A 20,977-nucleotide genomic window follows, 5' to 3' on the forward strand; every position below is an offset into this window, starting at 1 on the left:
TTGGTTAAGATACTGGAAGTAAACCGCCTCCGATGTGGAGTTTTTTCCTCTCGTGTTGCCCAGAAGGTTCCAGACCGTTGTCAAAATGATGGGCCAACAGGTTCTCGTGCTGAGTAAGTAAATAGAAAAACCATAAGCAACAAGACATGTTACATCTTAACTTAGATTTCTGTGGAAATTTGACTTATTTTGATGTTTCTGTCGTTTGTAATATCCCGACAATGGCCAGTACAGGCTGCATAGCTAGCGCCGGTTTCTAGCCAGCAACAAAGCATGTGCTTCTGCTTCCTTGCCGACAACTGACAGTGTTAGCTAGCTAGCGTTAGCTAACTGGTTCTTTGTATGACTTTCTTGGCTGTAACGTCAGATAATGTTACAACAAACCTCTGGCTAGCTATAGTGCAACTTACACAACCGTTAACTAATTAGATAGATAGCTAAGTACTCAACTAAAATGTCCATTCTCAAGAATACATTTTGCAGTAACGTTACATATTGACAATCATTTCTAGTTAACTACATACAGTAACGTTAGCGGTTGACCAAATGGGGCTTAAAATATGGCTCGGGAGCCCATCTGTTCGGCAACATATTAACGTTAGTGAAGCTCAAAGAAAGATTCACTCAAATCAATGGCATTTGAACCTGGTCGTTGGAGCTTCCAGGCATGTCAGTAGCTAACCTGTCAGATGAATGAAGCTAACTTGGGTGATGTATGTAACTATGTACAGTATATGTTAGCAGCAAGGCATATTACAGTATAAAATATCAGTCTTCCAAAATATGAGACATCCCAAATCCACACATGATATGCCTAGCTAGCTAGCTACATATGTTGGATCTTAATTTGTACATGGAAATAATCAAAACGTGCAGAACAGATGTAGGCTGGTTGGATCCCACAGTTAACTAGACTAATTGCTGTAATTATGTTTTGGTCTGCTGTGTTTTTGCAGCACTATTTTTCACAACATACAGACTTTTAACTTCGTTTTCATGTTCCACTACAGGCCAGAATATGAAGAGGGAGTCTGGACGGAAGGTTCAGACGGGAAATATCAGTGCAGCCAAGGTGAGGTATCATTAATTGGTGTCTGTGAGAAGGACCCGATCACATGATGGGCATTGGCTAGTAAGAATTGAGAGTCATGACCGCATTCAAATTCCACGTGACCATTTAGTCAGGCTTCTCCAAGCTCTGATGCTGCTGATGGTCATTAGTAGTGATAAGTTGCGTCAATTCAAATCTGGTATTGGAACAAAAAGAGGTCAATACACATCTTCTAAAATAGACTAGTATGTTAATTAATGCAAAACACTTCAATGGTAAATATGATGTTCGTATATACAGGTCCACTGAAATACCACGCAGGGCAGACAGAGAACTGGTCCATTGTTATAAGTTCTTCTTTAAATACTCTGACAGAGATAGTTCCCGCTCCTTGCTGGCCTGTCAGAGTAGAGACTGAGCATGGTTTAGACTTACTCAGCCTATCGTTGGCGCACAGGCTGGTCCCAGGCCCTTGGCGCTTCACTGTTGCCAGGTGTTTAGTTGTTTTGCAACTTGTCCAGAGAGTCCGCAACCTCCGACATCTTTGTAGCAAAACACATGTCCTTGAGCGTTCTAACAAAGAGGCTGTGTGTGTCACAAGTCTTATCTCATCCTACCCCCTAATGTTCCTCACATTAATCACAGCTTGTTATGTTGACCAATTTATATCAGGACAGTACAAACCTTTTATGTTTAATCATTAATGCTTTCTTATTAAGCTAACAGCACATCTAAAATATAAGAGAATAATTTCCCACAGTAGCCTACCAAACTTGCTAACTGCCTGGTACTCAGCACTCTATTGTCCCTCTAATCAAATCACATATAATGAGAGCTCATGTTGTGCAACATTTCCATAGGCTATGCAATTGTGTGTGAAAATAGTTTTGTTGGCCTCTATTAGAAAGAGGATCCCATCAGCTTTCTATAGGCTTACTATATTTAGTTATCAACTTTCCTAATACTAAGCACATTGCTTCGCTTTACAACTGGAGTATAGCCTACCTGGCTGTCATGAAAATGAACCACGGGAAAAGCGTCCTCCATTCGCTATTTAAGTGCATAGATGACATGTATTTTTTTTCACATGTTCTGAGACAGGTGCATGATAATGGTCCATTCTAAATCAAAACTAATTTCACACATATATTATTTAGTATATGTAAAGACAACATTAAATGAAGAATAGTCTGATGGGTGACAATATTAGCCTATCACATGTGAATGATGCCCAGTGTGTGCAGTAAGGCAAGAAACAGCGCATACCTTTTTTCTGACTTTTTCTAATCATAGTCGCACACCGCATGTAGTGTAGACCATAGGCCTATATGTTTTGATAAGGTTTGTATCACAACTAAAGTGTCCAAATAACTTATTTAAATTAAGCACATTAATCCGCTTTACCACCGGTGTAGAGCCTAACTGGCATACATGGGTGGCGCGTGAGTTTAGGGAAGATTGGGGAAGATGATGTTCCCCATAAAAATGCACCTTTTATAATAAAGCATTACATGCATAATCGCATTTGCGGTCACTTTTTCTCGCTAATTGATTGCATTTTGGAACATTTGCACTTATAGCCTACTGCCGTGTGCGTATTGCTGCACCTATAATGTGAAGAAATAGCCTAATAGTTAAAAAAAATGTGGCTCAACGTTCTGATCTGTTGCATCAGCCTCATTGCTTTTCAAATATTTTTTGATACGAGTGGTTGTATTAATTTGGGATCTACCGCGTCCCACAACTGTCCCAGCATATGTTTGGAATATTTATTTATTGCACAGAAGGACAAGTTGACCAATAGAATAGGTTAACTTTTGTACTATGGGGGATAGTAGATTGACATAGGCTAGTGCTTTTGCTGTTCGTTAGGCCTACTCAGCTTGTTGGCTGACGAAAAGTAGGCTAAATGTGGACAGTTCTTCTAACATCTTCAATAAGCGCCTCGGAATTCGATAAGAGGGGTGCGCGCAGTTGTGTCCCCGATGTGTCTGTCTTTACTTGTAGCCTACTTCTTAGCTGTGAGAAGGACCCGATCACATGATGGGCATTGGCTAGTAAGAATTGAGATATCTGAGAGAGCCATGTGAGTGAGAGGTGCTTCGGAGCACGGCAGTCGGGAGAAGGGAATTATAATTATTATATTCAGCCCAAGGGCACAACGGCCAATTTGGCCGCAAAAGGCATGGATTTTTTAGGGGGCATTATGGCCACACAAGGGGGATGCCGCCGGGAAATTTGAGGCCTGGTGAGAATATTATCAAGTGCTTGTCAAATTGTGAATGAGAGACTGATTAAGCGGCAGGTAGCTTAGTGGGTAAGAGCGTTGTGCCAGTAACCGAAAGGTCGCTGGTTCTAATCCCCGAGCCGACTAGGTGAAAAATCTGTCGATGTGCCCTTGAGCAAGGCACTTAACCCTAATTGCTCCTGTAAGTCGCTCTGGATAAGAGCGTCTGCTAAATGACCAAAAATAAAATAAAATAAATAATAAGTGTGTATAGCCTGCACAAGAAAACAAATCAGAGCTCATGCCTTTCATGCAACTTTTTTCAAATCATCATTAGTCGCATCATGCAGCCTTAGAATGTATTAAAAATCAAAACATATAGCCCAACGTTTGTATCACAACTAAAGTTGCATAAATAACTCTAAATTAAGCATATAGGAGGACTTGTTTCTTTGTTAACCGTTGAACACAGAATAGCCACATGTGCGCACTTCCTTGGAAATCGTTTGGAGAAAATATCCTTTCTATTTTATTCAGCTATGTTCAATTGTATTCTTCATACTATAAAATAATGCCATGGAATTCTAAGCAAATCCTGTCTGCTAAATGGTTAGATCCCCGGAACCACCCATACTTAAAAATGTATGCGTCTGCTAAATGGCATATTATATAAGCTGTCATCAAGGCAAAGGGTGATTACTTTGAAGAATCTCAAATATAAAATATATTTTGATTTGTTTTACACTTTTTTTGGTTTCTACATGATTCCATGTGTTATTTCATAGTTTTGATGTCTTCACTATTATTCTACAATGTAGAAAATAGTAAAAAATAAAGAAAAACCCTTGAATGAGTAGGTGTGTCCACACTTTTGACTGGAACTGTATATATTATTTATTTATTTAAAAAAATCCTGAGCTTTCTTATATCTCCTAGATAGAGGACAAACACTTCAAAATCTTGTTTTTAATTATTTATTTTATGACTATATTTTTTTGCCATTTATGAATGTTATTCAATGCGTTTCTCTGGGCTATAGTAGTAAAGGCCAAATTCAATATTTTGTCAAATAATTTTAATTTTTATACCTAAAGTTCAAAATCAAATAGCTAAATGATCCATAGTATGACCAGCTTAAAACAATTGCACATGTCAGCTTAGACTTTTAAGAATTAACATTGTTTCTAGCTATGTTATTTCATCATAATTGGATGTTTAATTGATGTCTATGGGGCCCAGTACTAGGGCCGAGACGATACCAGTATCGCGATACTCTTTAGTATCGTGGCAAGGAAACAAAACACGAAGCGGATTGAACTTCTTTAGGAAAACAGCCCTAATGTTGGAAACCATTATGTTGTCATCCAGAGTCACATTTATTTATTTTCCAAGTTATAGCACACACTATTTTACATACAACAAGTTTTTAAAGGACCAAAGAGTTAGGTCTGCTTTGTGTTTACATTTTTGCTTATGTAAAAAATATTGCGATACTGTTATCGTCACAGCCCTACTCAGTACGTTGGTACTGTATTTATGAGGAATGTAGGATAGCCATGATGCATTGCCTGTCGACACTGTATAGATAAACCTTTTTTTGTGTGTGTGTTGTAGACGATCGCAGACGTCATCAGAACATGCCTGGGACCGAGGGCCATGATGAAGGTGAGCTATAGGTTTCCTTTTATCCTCAGGTTTTTGTCACAGTTTTGTCTGGAACATACTTTATGGTAGCACTTGAATCCGGAACCATAACATGCTTTGTGTCTGTGTGTGTAGATGCTGTTGGACCCCATGGGTGGGATCGTGATGACCAATGATGGTAACGCTATCCTGAGAGAGGTGAGAAGAGCACACTTGCTATTATTCCCATACATCTACTTCCATGCAAAACATATCTATGTTCAGTGTCCCAGTGCAAAGCCCACCTCATTCCTTCTATCTCTGCTTCCACACACAGATCCAGGTCCAGCACCCGGCTGCCAAGTCCATGATTGAGATCAGCCGCACTCAGGACGAGGAGGTGGGAGACGGCACCACCTCTGTCATCATCCTGGGTGAGTCACCACATTCCCAATACTGTGAATACACTGCACCATCAGGTCTATTCTCTTAGTAGTAGTACACTAGTAGTCCAATCCATCCTATTCCTCATATATTACTTGTATTATTCCTGTGTCTCAACCTGGGGGACATCGTACATTTTATGCATCTCTCTAGCGGGTGAGATGCTGTCAGTGTCAGAGCAGTTCCTGGAGCAGCAGATGCACCCGACAGTTGTCATCAGCGCCTACAGACAAGCCCTGGATGATATGCTCAACCTTCTCAAAGAAATCAGGTACTGTTCCAGCCTCTAACCACCCACCAACACACACAACCTTTTAATCGTTAAAGAAGCTTTTAAAAAGCAACAAATCCCTTTGAAAACGGCCAATGTGGCATCGATATGAGTCAGAAACAGTTGACTACAAAGTGTAAATAGGATAACTTTAGTCATAAAGTCAGTCTCGTCTAAAATGGAGTTTGGAACAGCCGTGCGTCACAACGGGTAAATTAAGGTTGGGTTTTGATTTGACGATGTCCATTTGCCCACTAACATGGGGTGAACAGCTGCGGTGATTGCGCTCTTTCCAGTAGAATAGACAGTGAGACAGACCTGCCCAGCAGCCCGACTTTGTTTACACAAAACAAAACGTCGCACATTTTTTAACTTGAGAAATACTGCACCAAACACCTTGGTTAGATGTAAAATTGTGAATCTATAACCTCTTCGGCAAAACTCAAGAAATCTGTAATAAATTGAGTTTATCATAGATTCATCCTGGGGATTTTGAGGAAGTGAAATAGGCTTCTTCGTCTAAAGTGTCTCATGGGGGACAAACATCATTAACCGAACGCCTCCCAGACTGAAATCTTGTTTATCTAATGAGCAACAGAAAAACACACATGCCAATCAGCGTGTTCAGTGGCTCTTTAAGAGCTGAATTCTAACTTGACATCTGTGCATAATTTCACTTATGAAAATCTGGGATTGGCATTGGTACTTGATTTACAGAAGTCTAGAATATTGGCCCAAATACTTTTTCTGGTCACTGCATGTTTTCGGTGACCACTGCTTTTACACTCATAAGTTGTTTAACAACACTCTCTCCTCCATCCCCTCCTCCCCCCAGCACCCCAGTGGACGTGAGCGACAGGGAGATGATGCTGAAGATCATCAACTCTGCCATCAACACCAAGGCCCTGAGCCGCTGGTCTGACATGGCCTGCAGCATCGCACTGGACGCTGTCAAAACTGTGGAGATGGAGGAGAACGGACGCAAGGAGATCGACATCAAGAAGTATGCCAAAGTAGAAAAGGTAAGGGTCAGTGTGTATGTGTGTGTGTTAATTTTCCTGTGCAGTCCAAGTTCTGCATCAGGTCAGCTTCAACGTCCGCTTTATCCTCTGTGTTTGTGTGTGTTTGTTCAGGTTCCTGGTGGGATCATCGAGGACTCGTGTGTGCTGAGAGGTGTGATGGTAAACAAGGACGTGACTCACCCGCGCATGCGCAGAATGATCAAGGATCCCCGCATTATCCTGTTGGACTGCTCCCTGGAGTACAAGAAGGGAGAGAGCCAGGTATGGTAGAAATGGACTCACACACACAAAAAGGAGAGAAGAGAGGACCAGGTCCTATGTATGACACAGTTACACAAAGTGAGAGGGTGCCATCTACCATACACACACACAAAATGTTGGACCTGTTCTGAAACGGACCCAGGGCTTTCCCACACGGACCCGATATGCATAAATTATATTTGTTTATGTAGAGAACCGTTCCGAAAGGACCCGAGGACAACTACACCCGTTCCGTATAGACCTTGTCGGATCCAGCAACCAACCGTGCCTACTCGCGCTATAGTAGACTAATAGCTGCCATCGCTATGTTATTTATCAAATATGATTACGTAGTACCTGTCTTGACTGCATCAAACCGGGAGAAGCTAGCTAGGCAAATTGAGGCTGCAGTGCACCCGCTTTCTCATTCGATCGTTACAAATAACAACTCCATTTACAATATTAATCCCCTAAGGTCAATGTCTGTGACCCCGCTGAAATTGAATTCGCATAATACAAAAATCCCCATGAAAATCTGTCAGTTTAATCTGCGGTGAAAGGTGACAGAGCTATAGCGGTGTTTGTAAGACCATGCGAGACAAAATCGTCGGTAGCGTCCGAACGGTTTGGTGTTCTCCGTTTTGCTCTACGACCTCCACAAGTGTCACAAGACTCATCTGAAGGTCCCTGGTACCAGTTGAAAAAATGAATGGAAGTATATATGGAGACAAAAATATGGAGTTAAATACATGTAAAAAAAAAAAAAATAATAATCCTGATTTTTCTTACAGTGCATTCGGAAAGTATTCAGACCCCTTGACTTTTTCCACATTTTGTTACGATACAGCCTTATTCTAAAATGGATTACATTGTTTTTTTCCCCTCATCAATCTACACACAATAACCCATAATGACAAAGCAAAAACAGGTTTTTAGGCTGCTTTTCCTTCGCTCTGCGGTCCAACTCATCTCAAACCATCTCAATTGGGTTGTGGTCGGGTGATTGTGGAGGCCAGGTCATCTGATGCAGCACTCCATCACTCTCCTTCTTGGTCAAATAGCCCTTACACAGCCTGGAGGTGTGTTGGGTCAAAAAAAACAAATTATAGTCCCACTAAGCGCAAACCAGATGGGATGGCGTATCGCTGTGGTAAATCAAATCAAATCAAATCAAATTGTATTGGTCACATGCGCCGAATACAACAGGTGCAGACATTACAGTGAAATGCTTACTTACAGCCCTTAACCAACAGTGCATTTATTTTAAACAAAAAAAAGTAAAAATAAACCAACAACACAAAAAGTGTTGAGAAAAAAAAGAGCAGAAGAAAAATAAAGTGACAGTAGGGAGGCTATATATACAGGGGGGTACCGTTGCAGAGTCAATGTGCGGGGGCACCGGCTAGTTGAGGTAGTTGAGGTAATATGTACATGTGGGTAGAGTTAAAGTGACTATGCATAAATACTTAACAGAGTAGCAGCAGCGTAAAAAGGATGGGGTGGGGGGGCAGTGCAAATAGTCCGGGTAGCCATGATTAGCTGTTCAGGAGTCTTATGGCTTGGGGGTAGAAGCTGTTGAGAAGTCTTTTGGACCTAGACTTCGGTAGCAGAGAGAACAGTCTATGACTAGGGTGGCTGGAGTCTTTGACAATTTTGAGGGCCTTCCTCTGACACCGCCTGGTATAGAGGTCCTGGATGGCAGGAAGCTTTGCCCCAGTGATGTACTGGGCCGTACGCACTACCCTCTGTAGTGCCTTGCGGTCGGAGGCCAAGTAGTTGCCATACCAGGCGGTGATGCAACCAGTCAGGATGCTCTAGATGGTGCAGCTGTAGAATTTTTTGAGGATCTGAGGACCCATGCCAAATCTTTTTAGTCTCCTGAGGGGGAATAGGCTTTGTCGTGCCCTCTTCACGACTGTCTTGGTGTGTTTGGACCATGATAGATCGTTGGTGATGTGGACACCAAGGAACTTGAAGCTCTCAACCTGTTCCACTACAGCCCCGTCGATGAGAATGGGGGCGTGCTCAGTCCTCTTTTTTTTCCTGTAGTCCACAATCATCTCCTTTGTCTTGGTCACGTTGAGGGAGAGGTTGTTGTCCTGGCACCACACGGCCAGATCTCTGACCTCCTCCCTATAGGCTGTCTCATCGTTGTCGGTGATCAGGCCTACCACTGTTGTGTCGTCGGCAAACTTAATGATGGTGTTGGAGTCGTGCCTGGCCATGCAGTCATGGGTGAACAGAGAGTACAGGAGGGGACTGAGCACGCACCCCTGAGGGGCCCCCGTGTTGAGGATCAGTGTGGCAGATGTGTTGTTACCTACCCTTACCACCTGGGGGCGGCCCGTCAGGAAGTCCAGGATCCAGTTGCAGAGGGAGGTGTTTAGTCCCAGGATCCTTAGCTTAGTGATGAGCTTAGAGGGCACTATGGTGTTGAATGCTGAGCTGTAGTCAATGAATAGCATTCTCACGTAGGTGTTCCTCTTGTCCAGGTGGGAAAGGGCAGTGTGGAGTGCAATAGAGATTGCATCATCTGTGGATCTGTTGGGGCGGTATGCAAATTGGAGTGGGTCTAGGGTTTCTGGGATAATGCTGTTGATGTGAGCCATGACCAGCCTTTCAAAGCACTTCATGGCTACAGACGTCAGTGCTACGGGTCGGTAGTCATTTAGGCAGGTTATCTTAGAGTCCTTGGGCACGGGGACTATGGTGGTCTGCTTGAAACATGTTGGTATTACAGACTCAGTCAGGGACATGTTGAAAATGTCAGTGAAGACACTTGCCAGTTGGTCAGCACATGCTCGGAGTACACGTCCTGGTAATCCGTCTGGCCCTGCGGCCTTGTGAATGTTGACCTGCTTAAAAGTCTTACTCACATCGGCTACGGAGAGCGTGATCACATAGTCATCCGGAACAGCTGGTGCTCTCATGCATGCTTCAGTGTTGCTTGCCTCGAAGCGAGCATAGAAGTGGTTTAGCTCGTCTGGTAGGCTTGTTTCACTGGGCAGCTCGCGGCTGTGCTTCCCTTTGTAGTCTGTAATAGTTTTCAAGCCCTGCCACATCCGACGAGCGTCAGAGCCAGTGTAGTACGATTCAATCTTAGACCTGTATTGACTCTTTGCCTGTTTGATGGTTCGTCGGAGGTCATAGCGGGATTTCTTATAAGCGTCCGGGTTAGAGTCCCGTTCCTTGAAAGCGGCAGCTCTACCCTTTAGCTCAGTGCGGATGTTTCCTGTAATCCATGGCTTCTGGTTGGGGTATGTACGTACGGTCACTGTGGGGACGACATCATCGATGCACTTATTGATGAAGCCAGTGACTGATGTGGTGTACTCCTCAATGCTGTCTGAAGAATCCCTGAACATGTTCCAGTCTGTGCTAGCAAAACAGTCCTGTAGCTTAGCATCTGCGTCATCTGACCACTTTTTTATTAACCGAGTCACTGGTGCTTCCTGCTTTAGTTTTTGCTTATAAGCAGGAATCAGGAGGATAGAGTTATGGTCAGATTTGCCAAATGGAGGGCGAGGGAGAGCTTTGTATGCGTCTCTGTGTGTGGAGTAAAGGTGGTCTAGAGTTTTTTTCCCTCTGGTTGCACATTTAACATGCTGGTAGAAATTGGGTAGAACGGATTTAAGTTTCCCTGCATTAAAGTCTCCGGCCACTAGGAGCGCTGCATCTGGATGAGCGTTTTCCTGTTGATTAATGGCCTTGTACAACTCATTCAGTGCAATCTTAATGCCAGCATTGGTTTGTGGTGGTAAATAGACAGCTATGAAAAATATAGATAAACTCTCTTGGTAAATAGTGTGGTCTACAGCTTATCATAAGATACTCTACCTCAGGCGAGAAAAACCTCGAGACTTCCTTAGTATTTGATTTTGTGCACCAGCTGTTGTTTACAAATATACACAGACCGCCACCCCTTGTCTTACCGGAGTCAGCCGTTCTGTCCTGCCGATGTAGCGTATAGCCTGCTAGCTGAATGTTATCATTGTCGTCGTTCAGCCACGACTCGGTGAAACATAATATATTACAGTTTTTAATGTCCCGTTGGTAGGATAACCGTAATCTTAAGTCGTCCACTTTATTTTCAAAAGATTGAACGTTGGCTAATAGGATTGATTGAAGAGGCAGTTTACTCGCTCGCCGTCGGATCCTTACAAGGCACCCCGATCTGCGTCCACGATATCTCAGTCTCTTCTTCACGCGAATGACGGGGATTTGGGCCTTGTCGGGTGTCTGTATGATATCCTTCGCGGCCGCCTCGTTGAAGAAAAAATCTTCGTCCAATACGAGGTGAGTAATCGCTGTCCTGATATCCAGAAGCTCTTTTTGGTTATAAGAGACGATGGCAGAAACATTATGTACAAAATAAATTACAAATAACACGGAAAAACACACATAATAGTACAATTGGTTAGAGGGCTGTAAAACGGCAGCCATCTTCTCCGGCGCTGTTCTGATGGAGGCCATGTAGCCATGCTGGTTAAGTGTGCCTTGAATTCTAAATAAATCACTGACAGTGTCACCAGCAAAGCACCATCACACCACCTCCTCCATGCTTCACGGTGGGAACCACACATGCGGAGATCATCAGTTCACCTACTCTGCGTCTCACAAAGACACGGCGGTTGGAACCAACAATCTCAAATTTGGACTCATCAGACCAAAGGACAGATTTCCACCGGTCTAATGTCCATTGCTCGTGTTTCTTGGCCCAAGCAAGTCTCTTCTTCTTATTGGTGTCCTTTAGTAGTGGTTTCTTTGCAGCAATTCAACCATGAAGGCCTGATTCACGCAGTCTCCTCTGAACAGTTGATGTTAAGATGTGTCTTACTTGAACTCTGTGAAGCATTTATTTGGGCTGCAATCTGAGGTGCAGTTAACTCTAATGAACTTATCCTCTGCAGCAGAGGTAACTCTGGGTCTTCCTTTCCTGTGGCGGTCCTCATGAGAGCCAGTTTCATCATAGCACTTGATGGTTTTTGCGACTGCACTTGAAGAAACTTTAAAAGTTCTTGACATTTTTCATATTGACTGACCTTCATGTCTTAAAGTAATGATGGACTGTCGTTTCTCTTTGGTTATTTGAGCTGTTCTTGCCATAATATGGACTTGGTCTTTTCCCAAATAGGGCTATCTTCTGTATACCACCCCTACATTGTCACAACACAACCGATTGGTTCAAACGCATTAAGAAGGAAAGAAATTCCACAAATTAACTTTTAAGAAGGCACACCTGTTAATTGAAATGCATTCCAGGTGACTACCTCATGAAGCTGGTTGAGAGAATGCCAAGAGTGCGCAAAGCTGTCATCAAGGCAAAGGGTGGCTACTTTGAAGAATCTGAAATATAAAATATATGTTGATTTGTTTAACACTTTTTTGGATACTACATGATTCCATAAGTGTTATTTCATAGTTTTATGTCTTCACTATTATTCTACAATGTAACCCTTGAATGAGTAGGTGTGTACAAACTTTTCACTGGTACTGTGTGTGTGTGTGTGTGTGTGTATATATATATATATATATATATATATATATATAATCTCAAAAATATAAATGCAACATGTAAAGTGTTGGTCCCATGTTTCATGAGCAGAAATAAGAGGGCAGAAATGTTCCATATGCACAAAAAGCTTTTTTCTCTTACATTTTGTGCACAACTTTTACATCCCTGTTAGTGAGCATTTCTCCTTTGCTAAGATAATCCATCCACCTGACAGGTGTGTCATATCAACAAGCTGATTAATCGGCATGATCATTACATAGGTGTACCTTGTGCTGGGGACAATAAAAGGCCACTCTAAAATGTGAAGTTTTGTCACAAAACACAATGCCACCGATGTCTCAAGTTGAAGGAGCATGCTGAATGCAGGAATGTCCACCAGAGCAGTTGCTAGATAATTTTATGTTAATTTCTCTACCATAAGCCGCCTCCAACGTCATTTTAGAGAAGTCCATGTGTATGGCGTCGTGTGGGCGAGCGGTGTGCTGATGTCAACGTTGTGAACAAAGTGCCCCATGGTGGCGGTGGGGTTATGGTATGGGCAGGCATAAGCTACGGACAGCAAACACAATGTAATTTTATCGATGGCAATTTGAACGCACAGAGATACCGTGACGAGATCCTGAGGCCCTTTGGCGTGCCATTCATCCGCCACCATCACCTCATGTTTCAGCATGATAATGCACGGCCCCATGTCGCAAGGATCTGTACACAATTCCTGGAAGCTGAAAATGTCCCAGTTCTTGGTTTGCATACTCACCAGACATGTCACCTATTGAGCATGTTTGGGATGCACTGGATCGACGTGTATGACAGCGTGTTCCAGTTCCTTCTAATATCCAGCAACTTCACACAGCCATTGAAGAGGAGTGGGACAACATTCCACAGGGCACAATCAACAGCCTGATCGACTCTATGCTAAGGAGATGTTTCCTGCTGCATGAGGCAAATGGTGGTCAAACCAGCTGACTGTTTTTCGGCTCCACGCCCCTACTTTTTTAAAAAGTTGTCTGTGACCAACAGATGCATATCTGTATTCCCAGTCGTGTGAAATCCATAGATTTATTTCAATTGACTGATTTCCTTATTTGAACTGTAACTCAGTAAAATCTTTTTGAAATTGTTGCATTTTTATTTTTGTTCAGTGTGTGTATATATATTTTTTTACCACATGTATTGTTCTGCAGACTGATATTGAGATCACTCGTGAGGAGGACTTTGCCCGCATCCTGCAGATGGAGGAGGAGTACATCCAGCAGATCTGTGAAGACATCATCCGCCTCAAGCCAGACCTCATCTTCACAGAGAAGGGCATCTCCGGTACTACACACATACACACACTGCTTAAAAATGCATTGCTCTTGGTAAGGCACATATCTGATGCAACTGACATTTTTTACTTTGCTGTATTTTGCCACTTTCTTCAGACTTGGCTCAGCATTACCTGATGAAGGCTAACATCACGGCTATTCGCCGTGTCAGAAAGACCGACAACAACCGGATCGCCCGGTAAGTCCAATACACTATGAAAGCAAACAAATAATTGGTTGACATTCCATCATTATTGGAGACACTTATTGCAACACTTATCGCTGTTCTGTTTTGCTTGTCTTCACTGCGTCATGTTACTTTGTACATAGCTAGCAAATGACCGGTCACTTTAATTGCGAATTGGTTTAATTATGTCTCTTTCACAGGGTGTATGCTCTTTACAACCACTGCTCTAACTAAACCAACCATCCTCTCTTTCCCTGTTACCTCTCAGAGCGTGTGGTGCACGTATTGCCAGCCGTACGGATGAGCTGCGCGAGGAGGACGTGGGCCTGGGGGCGGGCCTGTTTGAGATCAAGAAGATTGGAGACGAGTACTTCACCTTCGTCACAGAGTGCAAAGACCCCAAAGCCTGCACCATCCTGCTGAGAGGAGCCAGCAAGGAAATCCTGGCGGTGAGAAACTGAGAAAATAAATATGTTCAAATAAAATGCGCTTTTTATTGTACAACGATCACTAAGTGCTAAAAGAGAGAGAGGGATGATGGTGAAACGAATGTTAATGAGATTAGTTTCTACTCCCCTCCTAGAACCTGTCTTTTTTTTATTGTAAGTTATCAGAGGAAAGATGACTGAATGAGGTTTTACTTTTGTTCTGAAATCTCTCTCTCCACCATTTTCCCTCTCCCAGGAGGTGGAGCGTAACCTGCAGGATGCCATGCAGGTGACCCGCAACGTGCTGCTGGAGCCCAGCCTGCTGCCTGGCGGCGGCGCTGCCGAGATGGCCGTGTCCCAGCGGCTGATGGAGCGATCCAAGTCCCTTACTGGCGTGGAGCAATGGCCCTACCGTGCCCTTGCCCAGGCCCTGGAAGTCATCCCCCGCACCCTCATCCAGAACTGTGGCGCCTCCACAATCCGTGTGCTCACCTCCCTCAGGGTAAGAGAGTGACTGAGAGAGTGTGTGTGCGAGAGAGTTAAAGGTAGAACCTCATACCATCTTGTAGTAAGACCGATGGGAGAGTGGGTGTGTGTTGTGTGAGAGAGCACGCTCGAGAAGGAGAGAGATTGGGTGAAAGGGAGATGGAGGATTTACTGTACATTTTAGTAGACTTTTCACTGAGCTCCATACCTCTCCCCAGGCCAAGCACACCCAGGAAGGCTGTGTGTCGTGGGGGGTGAACGGAGAGACTGGCACCCTGGCTGATATGACCGCCCTGGGCATCTGGGAGCCGCTGGCCGTCAAGGCTCAGACCTACAAGACCGCAGTAGAGGTGAGACTTCTGACCGCCTGCTTAATACAATGTTAAGAGGGCATTCAGATGCGCTATATAAGTGTTGATTAGGTACATGTTGTTTGGATGTGCAGCGCTACTCCCTTGAACTCATTCTCCTTCTTTCTCCAGACGGCCATCTTGTTGCTGCGCATCGACGACATTGTCTCCGGACACAAGAAGAAGGGAGACGAGCAGACAGGAGGAGGACAGGGTGCTGAGTAGAGGGGAAGAAGAGAAGGATCGGGAACCAGGAGGAGGAAGAGGGTAATGGAGGAAAAGGCAATCGGAGCTGTGACAACACTGTTCTATAAACCACTCACTCAGATGTGACATTTGTTATGGACACTCTAAGCAGACTGTGATAGGGTTGTTGCATGTAATACATAAAAATATACTGGATTCGGTATCAAGGCACCCCAGTTAGCTTCAGTCAGTGTGCGTGTTTGTGCAGTATTTATGACAGTAAGTAAGATGACTGAATATGTTCTCCTGGGACCAAGGTTTACCTCAGCTAGTCACTCTGTAGGTATTTATTTGTATGGAAAAACTCCTTTGTGTGAATTTAGTTGAAGAACGGTTGCCAATGGATAGTGACCAAATCAAGTGACCGACAAGTCATTTGAAGGAACTACTAAAGCGCTGTGATACTTTTTAAAAATGGTATTATAATGCTTTCTCTCTAAGAAATGGTTGGAGTTGTTAGATTGGCACGGTCATTCTGATTCTGAATCCTGTTACTCCACCTGAACATGTCCCTCCATTACCCTTAGCCTGGGGCTGCTACCTGTGATTTGCATCAACCTCAATAAAATTGGATACAAATGGCATAGGCCTATGGTTGTTTCGTTCACTTTGATGACGCCCATGATGTTTGTATATGTGATTATGATTCTTTCATCACTGATTCTCTCACCACTTGTGTTAATGATGTAGCCTATGGTGAAATATGTTGTTTAATTAATTGCTACGGTGGCATTACATTTGCTGTATCCGGAAATCGTTACTGGCGAGTCAGCTGATCAAATAAGGAACTAGGCACGTGATTCCTCCATGAGAATTCTGAAAAGGAAATATGGCGGCGGAGGTTATGTACACTATCCACTTTTATGTCTTATTTCTGCTTTTAACGGTTCGGTTTTCTTCTAGTTTTATCGGCAATGGTGAGAACTACCGAAGGAATGTGAGTTGGATAGTAAATTGTTTATATTTATGTTGTACACTAATAAAGTGCTATGAAGGTAGCTAACTAACTTCTCAATGCTAGCGGCAGCTACTGTAGCTAGCTAACTTCTGTTTGGAGCCAGTTCTCAGTATTTTGATCCGCTATACTGCTAGATGGCAAGTTATATATTTTAGCTAGTTTTGGATATACACTTTGTTTGGGTTTGTATTTATAGCGCGAGCCATATTGGCATGATGACCAAAAATCAATGAAACAAGCTATCATTATTTACACATTGTTGGACCCCAGCCAGCAATACATACCATAGCGACATTAGATTACACAATCCGTTGTGGGTGTGATTTTAAACTAGGAACATAGTTAGGCCTAAGTGTTTGGGTGTTATTTTTTTATATATATTTGTGATTAATAGCGGTGGGTAAGTAAAACCCAATCTGTTATGGCCCAGAGACTCCTTTCAAGGTATTTGGGGTAAACTTGTGTAATTAGGTGAAATGCCTCACCTGTACCCAAGAGCCATCTGCTGAAGATGCTGATATAGTGAGGTCAAGTATTGCTGAAACAAATCTAAACCGAACACTGCTCTGTGCTGGCAATCCAGCCATATCAAATATGAATAAAATATTATTGATTCCACAAAAGTATGGAATAAGTATTGAATATGAACTAAGCGATCACATTTGAGACTTCCTTGCGTAGGTCAGTACTCCGTAGGACTCTGACCATGTCAGGACCAGTCCCAGACAATATTTTTTTAGGGTTTTTGGCCTGTGCAGGACGCTGTGCAAATCTGTTTAATAATTTATGAACCACCTCTGCTTACAATTTCAGTTTGCTTGTAAGAATCTCATTCTGTGTCGCTATAGGAAAATTATAAAACTTACCGTTTGTGTTACTTACCTCTTCCCAGGTATCCCTGGAGCTGAACCCTGGTCTGAACTCCTCACTGAAGCCGCTGCCCCCTGGTGTTGACTTGCTCCATGTGCGGGCGCTGGGCAAAAACAACACCCTGCACTACCTCCTCTGCAGTCAGGGGGCGCCAGCATTATTACTGGTGCACACAAGCTCTGCTTCATCCAAGGTGGAGGTAGACTGGCCTGCCTTCTTGGTACAAAATACCACAGGCAGCCTAAAAGTGACTCCGGAGAGCAGTGTTCTGTACAGCAACGCACTCGTCTTTACCAGGGTGAATCATATGTAGTACTAAATTGATGGTCATCCTGTTCATAAGTGTCAGTTGAGGTGATTATTCTGAGTGTCTGATACAGGTATCTAATCCAAACGCATAAACCATAAAGACGAGCTAGGTGTTGATCCATAAAACAGGTTATTGAAAAATCCAAACTCTAGACATTTCTTGTAGATCTTAAATGTTTGGATGGTTGTTAGCAATATGGTAATAGCTCTAACAAATACCTGGCTATTAACAATGGGTCGATTTCAGACTTGGCAAAGCCATACGTAACTCACTCACTAAACCAACTCGCCATTTGTCTCCCGTCAGCTGTGGGAGTACGACGATGTCAACGACACAGCCGACCCGGAGCACCTGCCCCCCTCCAGCTTCTTCCAGCCCTACGAGCTGCAGAACTTCACCTGGGACGACCTGAACAAGACACTTGACCCTACAGCCCACACCGCCCTGCTCTGTGGAAGAGACGCCAGCGAGAGCTTCAGCAATGGCTCGCTCTGTCTGAAGGTAGGTGGAACTGCATCATCTAAAGCCTGCGTGATGAAATTAGAAGTTTCCTATCTTTCCGAGATTCAGACCTATGTCTGGATCCACTCAACAGATAGCGTGGGACATGGACTCATCTCCTACATTAGACCACTTTAAAGGTCTAAAAATGTCTGACAAACTTTGATTTTATCCCTTAAACTTGGTTACTGAAGTGAAGTGAGTATTAATGATCAGTGTGATATGATTTATTTTATTATATGTTAGCTAGCCTGTATTAAACTACTATTTTCCTATCCTAGTTCTCAGCCTTTGATGCTGAGGGGCGGGACCAAGGCTGGCCCAGCCTCCTCCACAATGCTAACTCCTCCCAGCTGAGGGTGGGGCTGGACGGCGTGTTGCCGAGGTCCAATCGCTCTCGCTTCTCCCTAGAGCTACAGGTCGTAGGCGGCACCCAGCCCATGAGCAGAGTGGATGTGCTCCGGTCAATAGATGATGAATACACACCCTCCATATTCAAGGTAATGTCTCTGTGTGTGTTATAGACATGCAGTTATACTGTAGTACATTTTACTGAGTAACAAGAGTATTTAAATGTTTATATTTCAACTAATTTTGTGTGGTTGATAACTTATGGTTGATTCACTGTTCTTAACCTTCATCTGTCACTGAAGCTTTCAGATTCTACAGTGACCTTGTCTTTTCTCTCCCTTAGGTATCTCAGTGGGTGTCCTCTCCAGTCAACTCCACCTCCCCTGTTCTTGGTTACGCCCAATGGAAGCCCGTGGCCTACCGCAGGCCATCGCCTGTCTTTGAGGACGCCACTCCCTGCCGGCACTCAACCCCTGTCCCCATAGCCCAGCTTCCCCCCTCCGGCCTGGTGCTGGCTTATTTTGGAGGGGAGCGCCAGACCTCCGGGCTCAACATGACCTTCAGTATTGCTGGAGACCCATTCTACAACACCACCAACTACCTCAGCTGGTAGGTAGCAGTTTACATCCTATTGGTTCATCCTTGCTATAATAGGTTGCATTTTAGCAACTTGAACTGAATTATACAGTAAATTGCAGTTTATAGCCCCTCCGTTAACCAACTATCAAGCATCTGAGGTTGATATCTCACACCATCACCAACTACCTGAACTGATAATGAAATTGTCAGCACGGATGATATTCATCCTTCTCTTGCTTTTCCCCTTTCTTATTCCCTAACTTTTTCTCCCTTCTACTTCAGGACTGTGTTGGTGGGGCTGGGCTCTCCTCCTGTGGACTCGTTCTCTCCCCTAGTTCTGGTCATCATGGCGGTGGGGCTGGGCACTCCCTTGCTGATCATCCTGCTGGGCGGGGTGTGTGTGTGTGTCCGCAAGAACAGGCTCCAACCGCAGGTCTACCAGCCAATCAACTGAGGCCAAGCTAGGATATGTGTACTTTAAGTCCCGCTTTGAACCATTTTCTTGCCAATGAGCAGAGACACCTCTGGGCCCATGTTTTCAAAAGTTCTCTGATAGGATTAAATGCATAGAAATATAATGAGTAGAATGGACAAATCATTGACTTGAATGGGGACAACTGTTCTATTAATTATATTTCTATGCAGTTAATCCTATCCGATAGGCAACTTTTGAAAAACTGAGCCCTGGTGTCCGGCAGGTGTCACTTTTTTATTTTTTATGAGGTGCACTGATACATGTGAAATCCACTACTTGCGCAGGACTGTCAAATATAGCCACCCATTGTTGGCACAACCGGCCAATAAGGCTTTGACAGAAACTCATTTAGGAATGGACTGAATCATCCTGTGGAAGAGAAAGGTAATGAATGAGTGCATTTATTTGTGCTTGGGAATGCCAAAGGCTCCCATCTCAACCCTAACATTTTTATACAGCAAATTGTGAAAAGGCTTCTTACTGTAGGTAGGTTAAATTAAAAAATAATGTAATTGTAAAACTAAAATGGAGTACGCTGTCCTCCATTTCTGTGTAAAACAGTATATTATCTTATCATTGTTGCTCAACAAACATTTAGTATATGATGACATGTTGCACTGAAGTCGTCCATGTTTGGCACTGCCTATCTAGATATACTGACCTTGCATGGGTCCTTCCTAATGATAGACTCGCGCACATATAAATATCTGATGACAGAAGAAGAGTCAGAAGGGAGCAGGGCCTTTTTTCAAAACACTGATCTGAGGTCAGGTTGAACTGTAATGGCTTAGGAATTGGTAAGAATAAGATGATCCTAGATCTGCGCCCGAGGGAGACCCATACCTGGAGCAGTGAGAGGAAAATAAATCTCAGAAGAAACTTATAGAAACAAGGTTTGTTACTTTCTTTCCCAATCCCTTGAATGTTAGTTATCGGTTGGGGAGATGGGAAGCATAGTTTGGGTCCATGTGCTACCCAAAGTAAACTGAAATGCGATAATTGTAAAAAATAAAAAAAATTATAGTTTCATTTTAAATTAGTTTTACATTTTAAGATGACATTGAAGCTCAAATTAACATTAATCAAGCTTCATAATCATATTCAGGTCATAATCACATTACAAGATAAATTGCCTTGTGGAGTATTTACCTGTCTTTTTCTATTAGGCAACAATGTTACCTTAATTTTAGGACTAAATGCAAAATTTTATGCAAAAATACCAGTACCTGAAATATTATTATGCAAGCATTTAATACACAGGTCATATTAATTAGTTTTTTGATTAAACTATCCCTTTAAATTAAGTGAATTGTAATGTAATGGTCTCAATCCCCATACAATTGTATTTTTCTTGAAGAAATGGACTGGGAAGTTATTTCCTGCTCTTATTTTATTTTTCTTGTAAAACAATGTCTGGTACACAATGTCATTACAGAAATGTCATAAGATGTTTACAAAAAGCAACAAGGACCTCTAAATATAACTGGTTTCTTGGCCACATCATTTAAATACACAATATCGTTTATATATGTTTTA

The 20,977-nt window shown here is 43.1% G+C and overlaps 2 protein-coding genes across 2 annotated transcripts; both read left to right on the forward strand.

Moving 5' to 3' along the window:
- Positions 1-31: 31 nt before the first annotated feature.
- Positions 32-15,981, forward strand: LOC311132325 (T-complex protein 1 subunit gamma). Its single transcript, XM_084165575.1, has 14 exons — positions 32-113; positions 1,011-1,072; positions 4,893-4,943; positions 5,058-5,120; positions 5,239-5,335; positions 5,499-5,616; positions 6,452-6,638; positions 6,750-6,899; positions 13,578-13,710; positions 13,818-13,899; positions 14,156-14,336; positions 14,572-14,817; positions 15,020-15,151; positions 15,284-15,981. The coding sequence occupies exons 1-14, from the start codon at positions 86-88 to the stop codon at positions 15,374-15,376; spliced, it is 1,623 nt and encodes a 540-aa protein (XP_084021701.1). The 5' UTR covers positions 32-85; the 3' UTR covers positions 15,377-15,981.
- Positions 15,982-16,195: 214 nt separating this feature from the next.
- Positions 16,196-20,477, forward strand: glmp (glycosylated lysosomal membrane protein). Its single transcript, XM_084165222.1, has 6 exons — positions 16,196-16,334; positions 17,248-17,523; positions 17,842-18,036; positions 18,318-18,536; positions 18,731-18,996; positions 19,249-20,477. Exons 1-6 carry the CDS (start codon positions 16,227-16,229, stop codon positions 19,418-19,420), a joined length of 1,236 nt encoding a protein of 411 aa, XP_084021348.1. The 5' UTR covers positions 16,196-16,226; the 3' UTR covers positions 19,421-20,477.
- Positions 20,478-20,977: the final 500 nt, after the last annotated feature.

Source organism: Coregonus lavaretus (assembly GCF_964263955.1).
Source record: "Coregonus lavaretus genome assembly, chromosome: 7".
In the NCBI taxonomy this organism is placed as follows: Eukaryota; Metazoa; Chordata; class Actinopteri; order Salmoniformes; family Salmonidae; genus Coregonus; species Coregonus lavaretus.

Excerpts from the sequence above, each read along its gene's own strand:
- LOC311132325 (XM_084165575.1), top strand. The coding sequence starts at position 86 with ATGATGGGCCAACAGGTTCTCGTGCTGA. Across the intron at positions 5,121-5,238 it reads GTAACGCTATCCTGAGAGAG|ATCCAGGTCCAGCACCCGGC; the intron begins GTGAGAAGAGCA and ends TTCCACACACAG. Across the intron at positions 14,818-15,019 it reads GTGTGCTCACCTCCCTCAGG|GCCAAGCACACCCAGGAAGG; the intron begins GTAAGAGAGTGA and ends ACCTCTCCCCAG.
- glmp (XM_084165222.1), top strand. The coding sequence starts at position 16,227 with ATGGCGGCGGAGGTTATGTACACTATCCACTTTTATGTCTTATTTCTG. Across the intron at positions 18,037-18,317 it reads ATGGCTCGCTCTGTCTGAAG|TTCTCAGCCTTTGATGCTGA; the intron begins GTAGGTGGAACT and ends TTCCTATCCTAG. Across the intron at positions 18,537-18,730 it reads ACACACCCTCCATATTCAAG|GTATCTCAGTGGGTGTCCTC; the intron begins GTAATGTCTCTG and ends TCTCTCCCTTAG.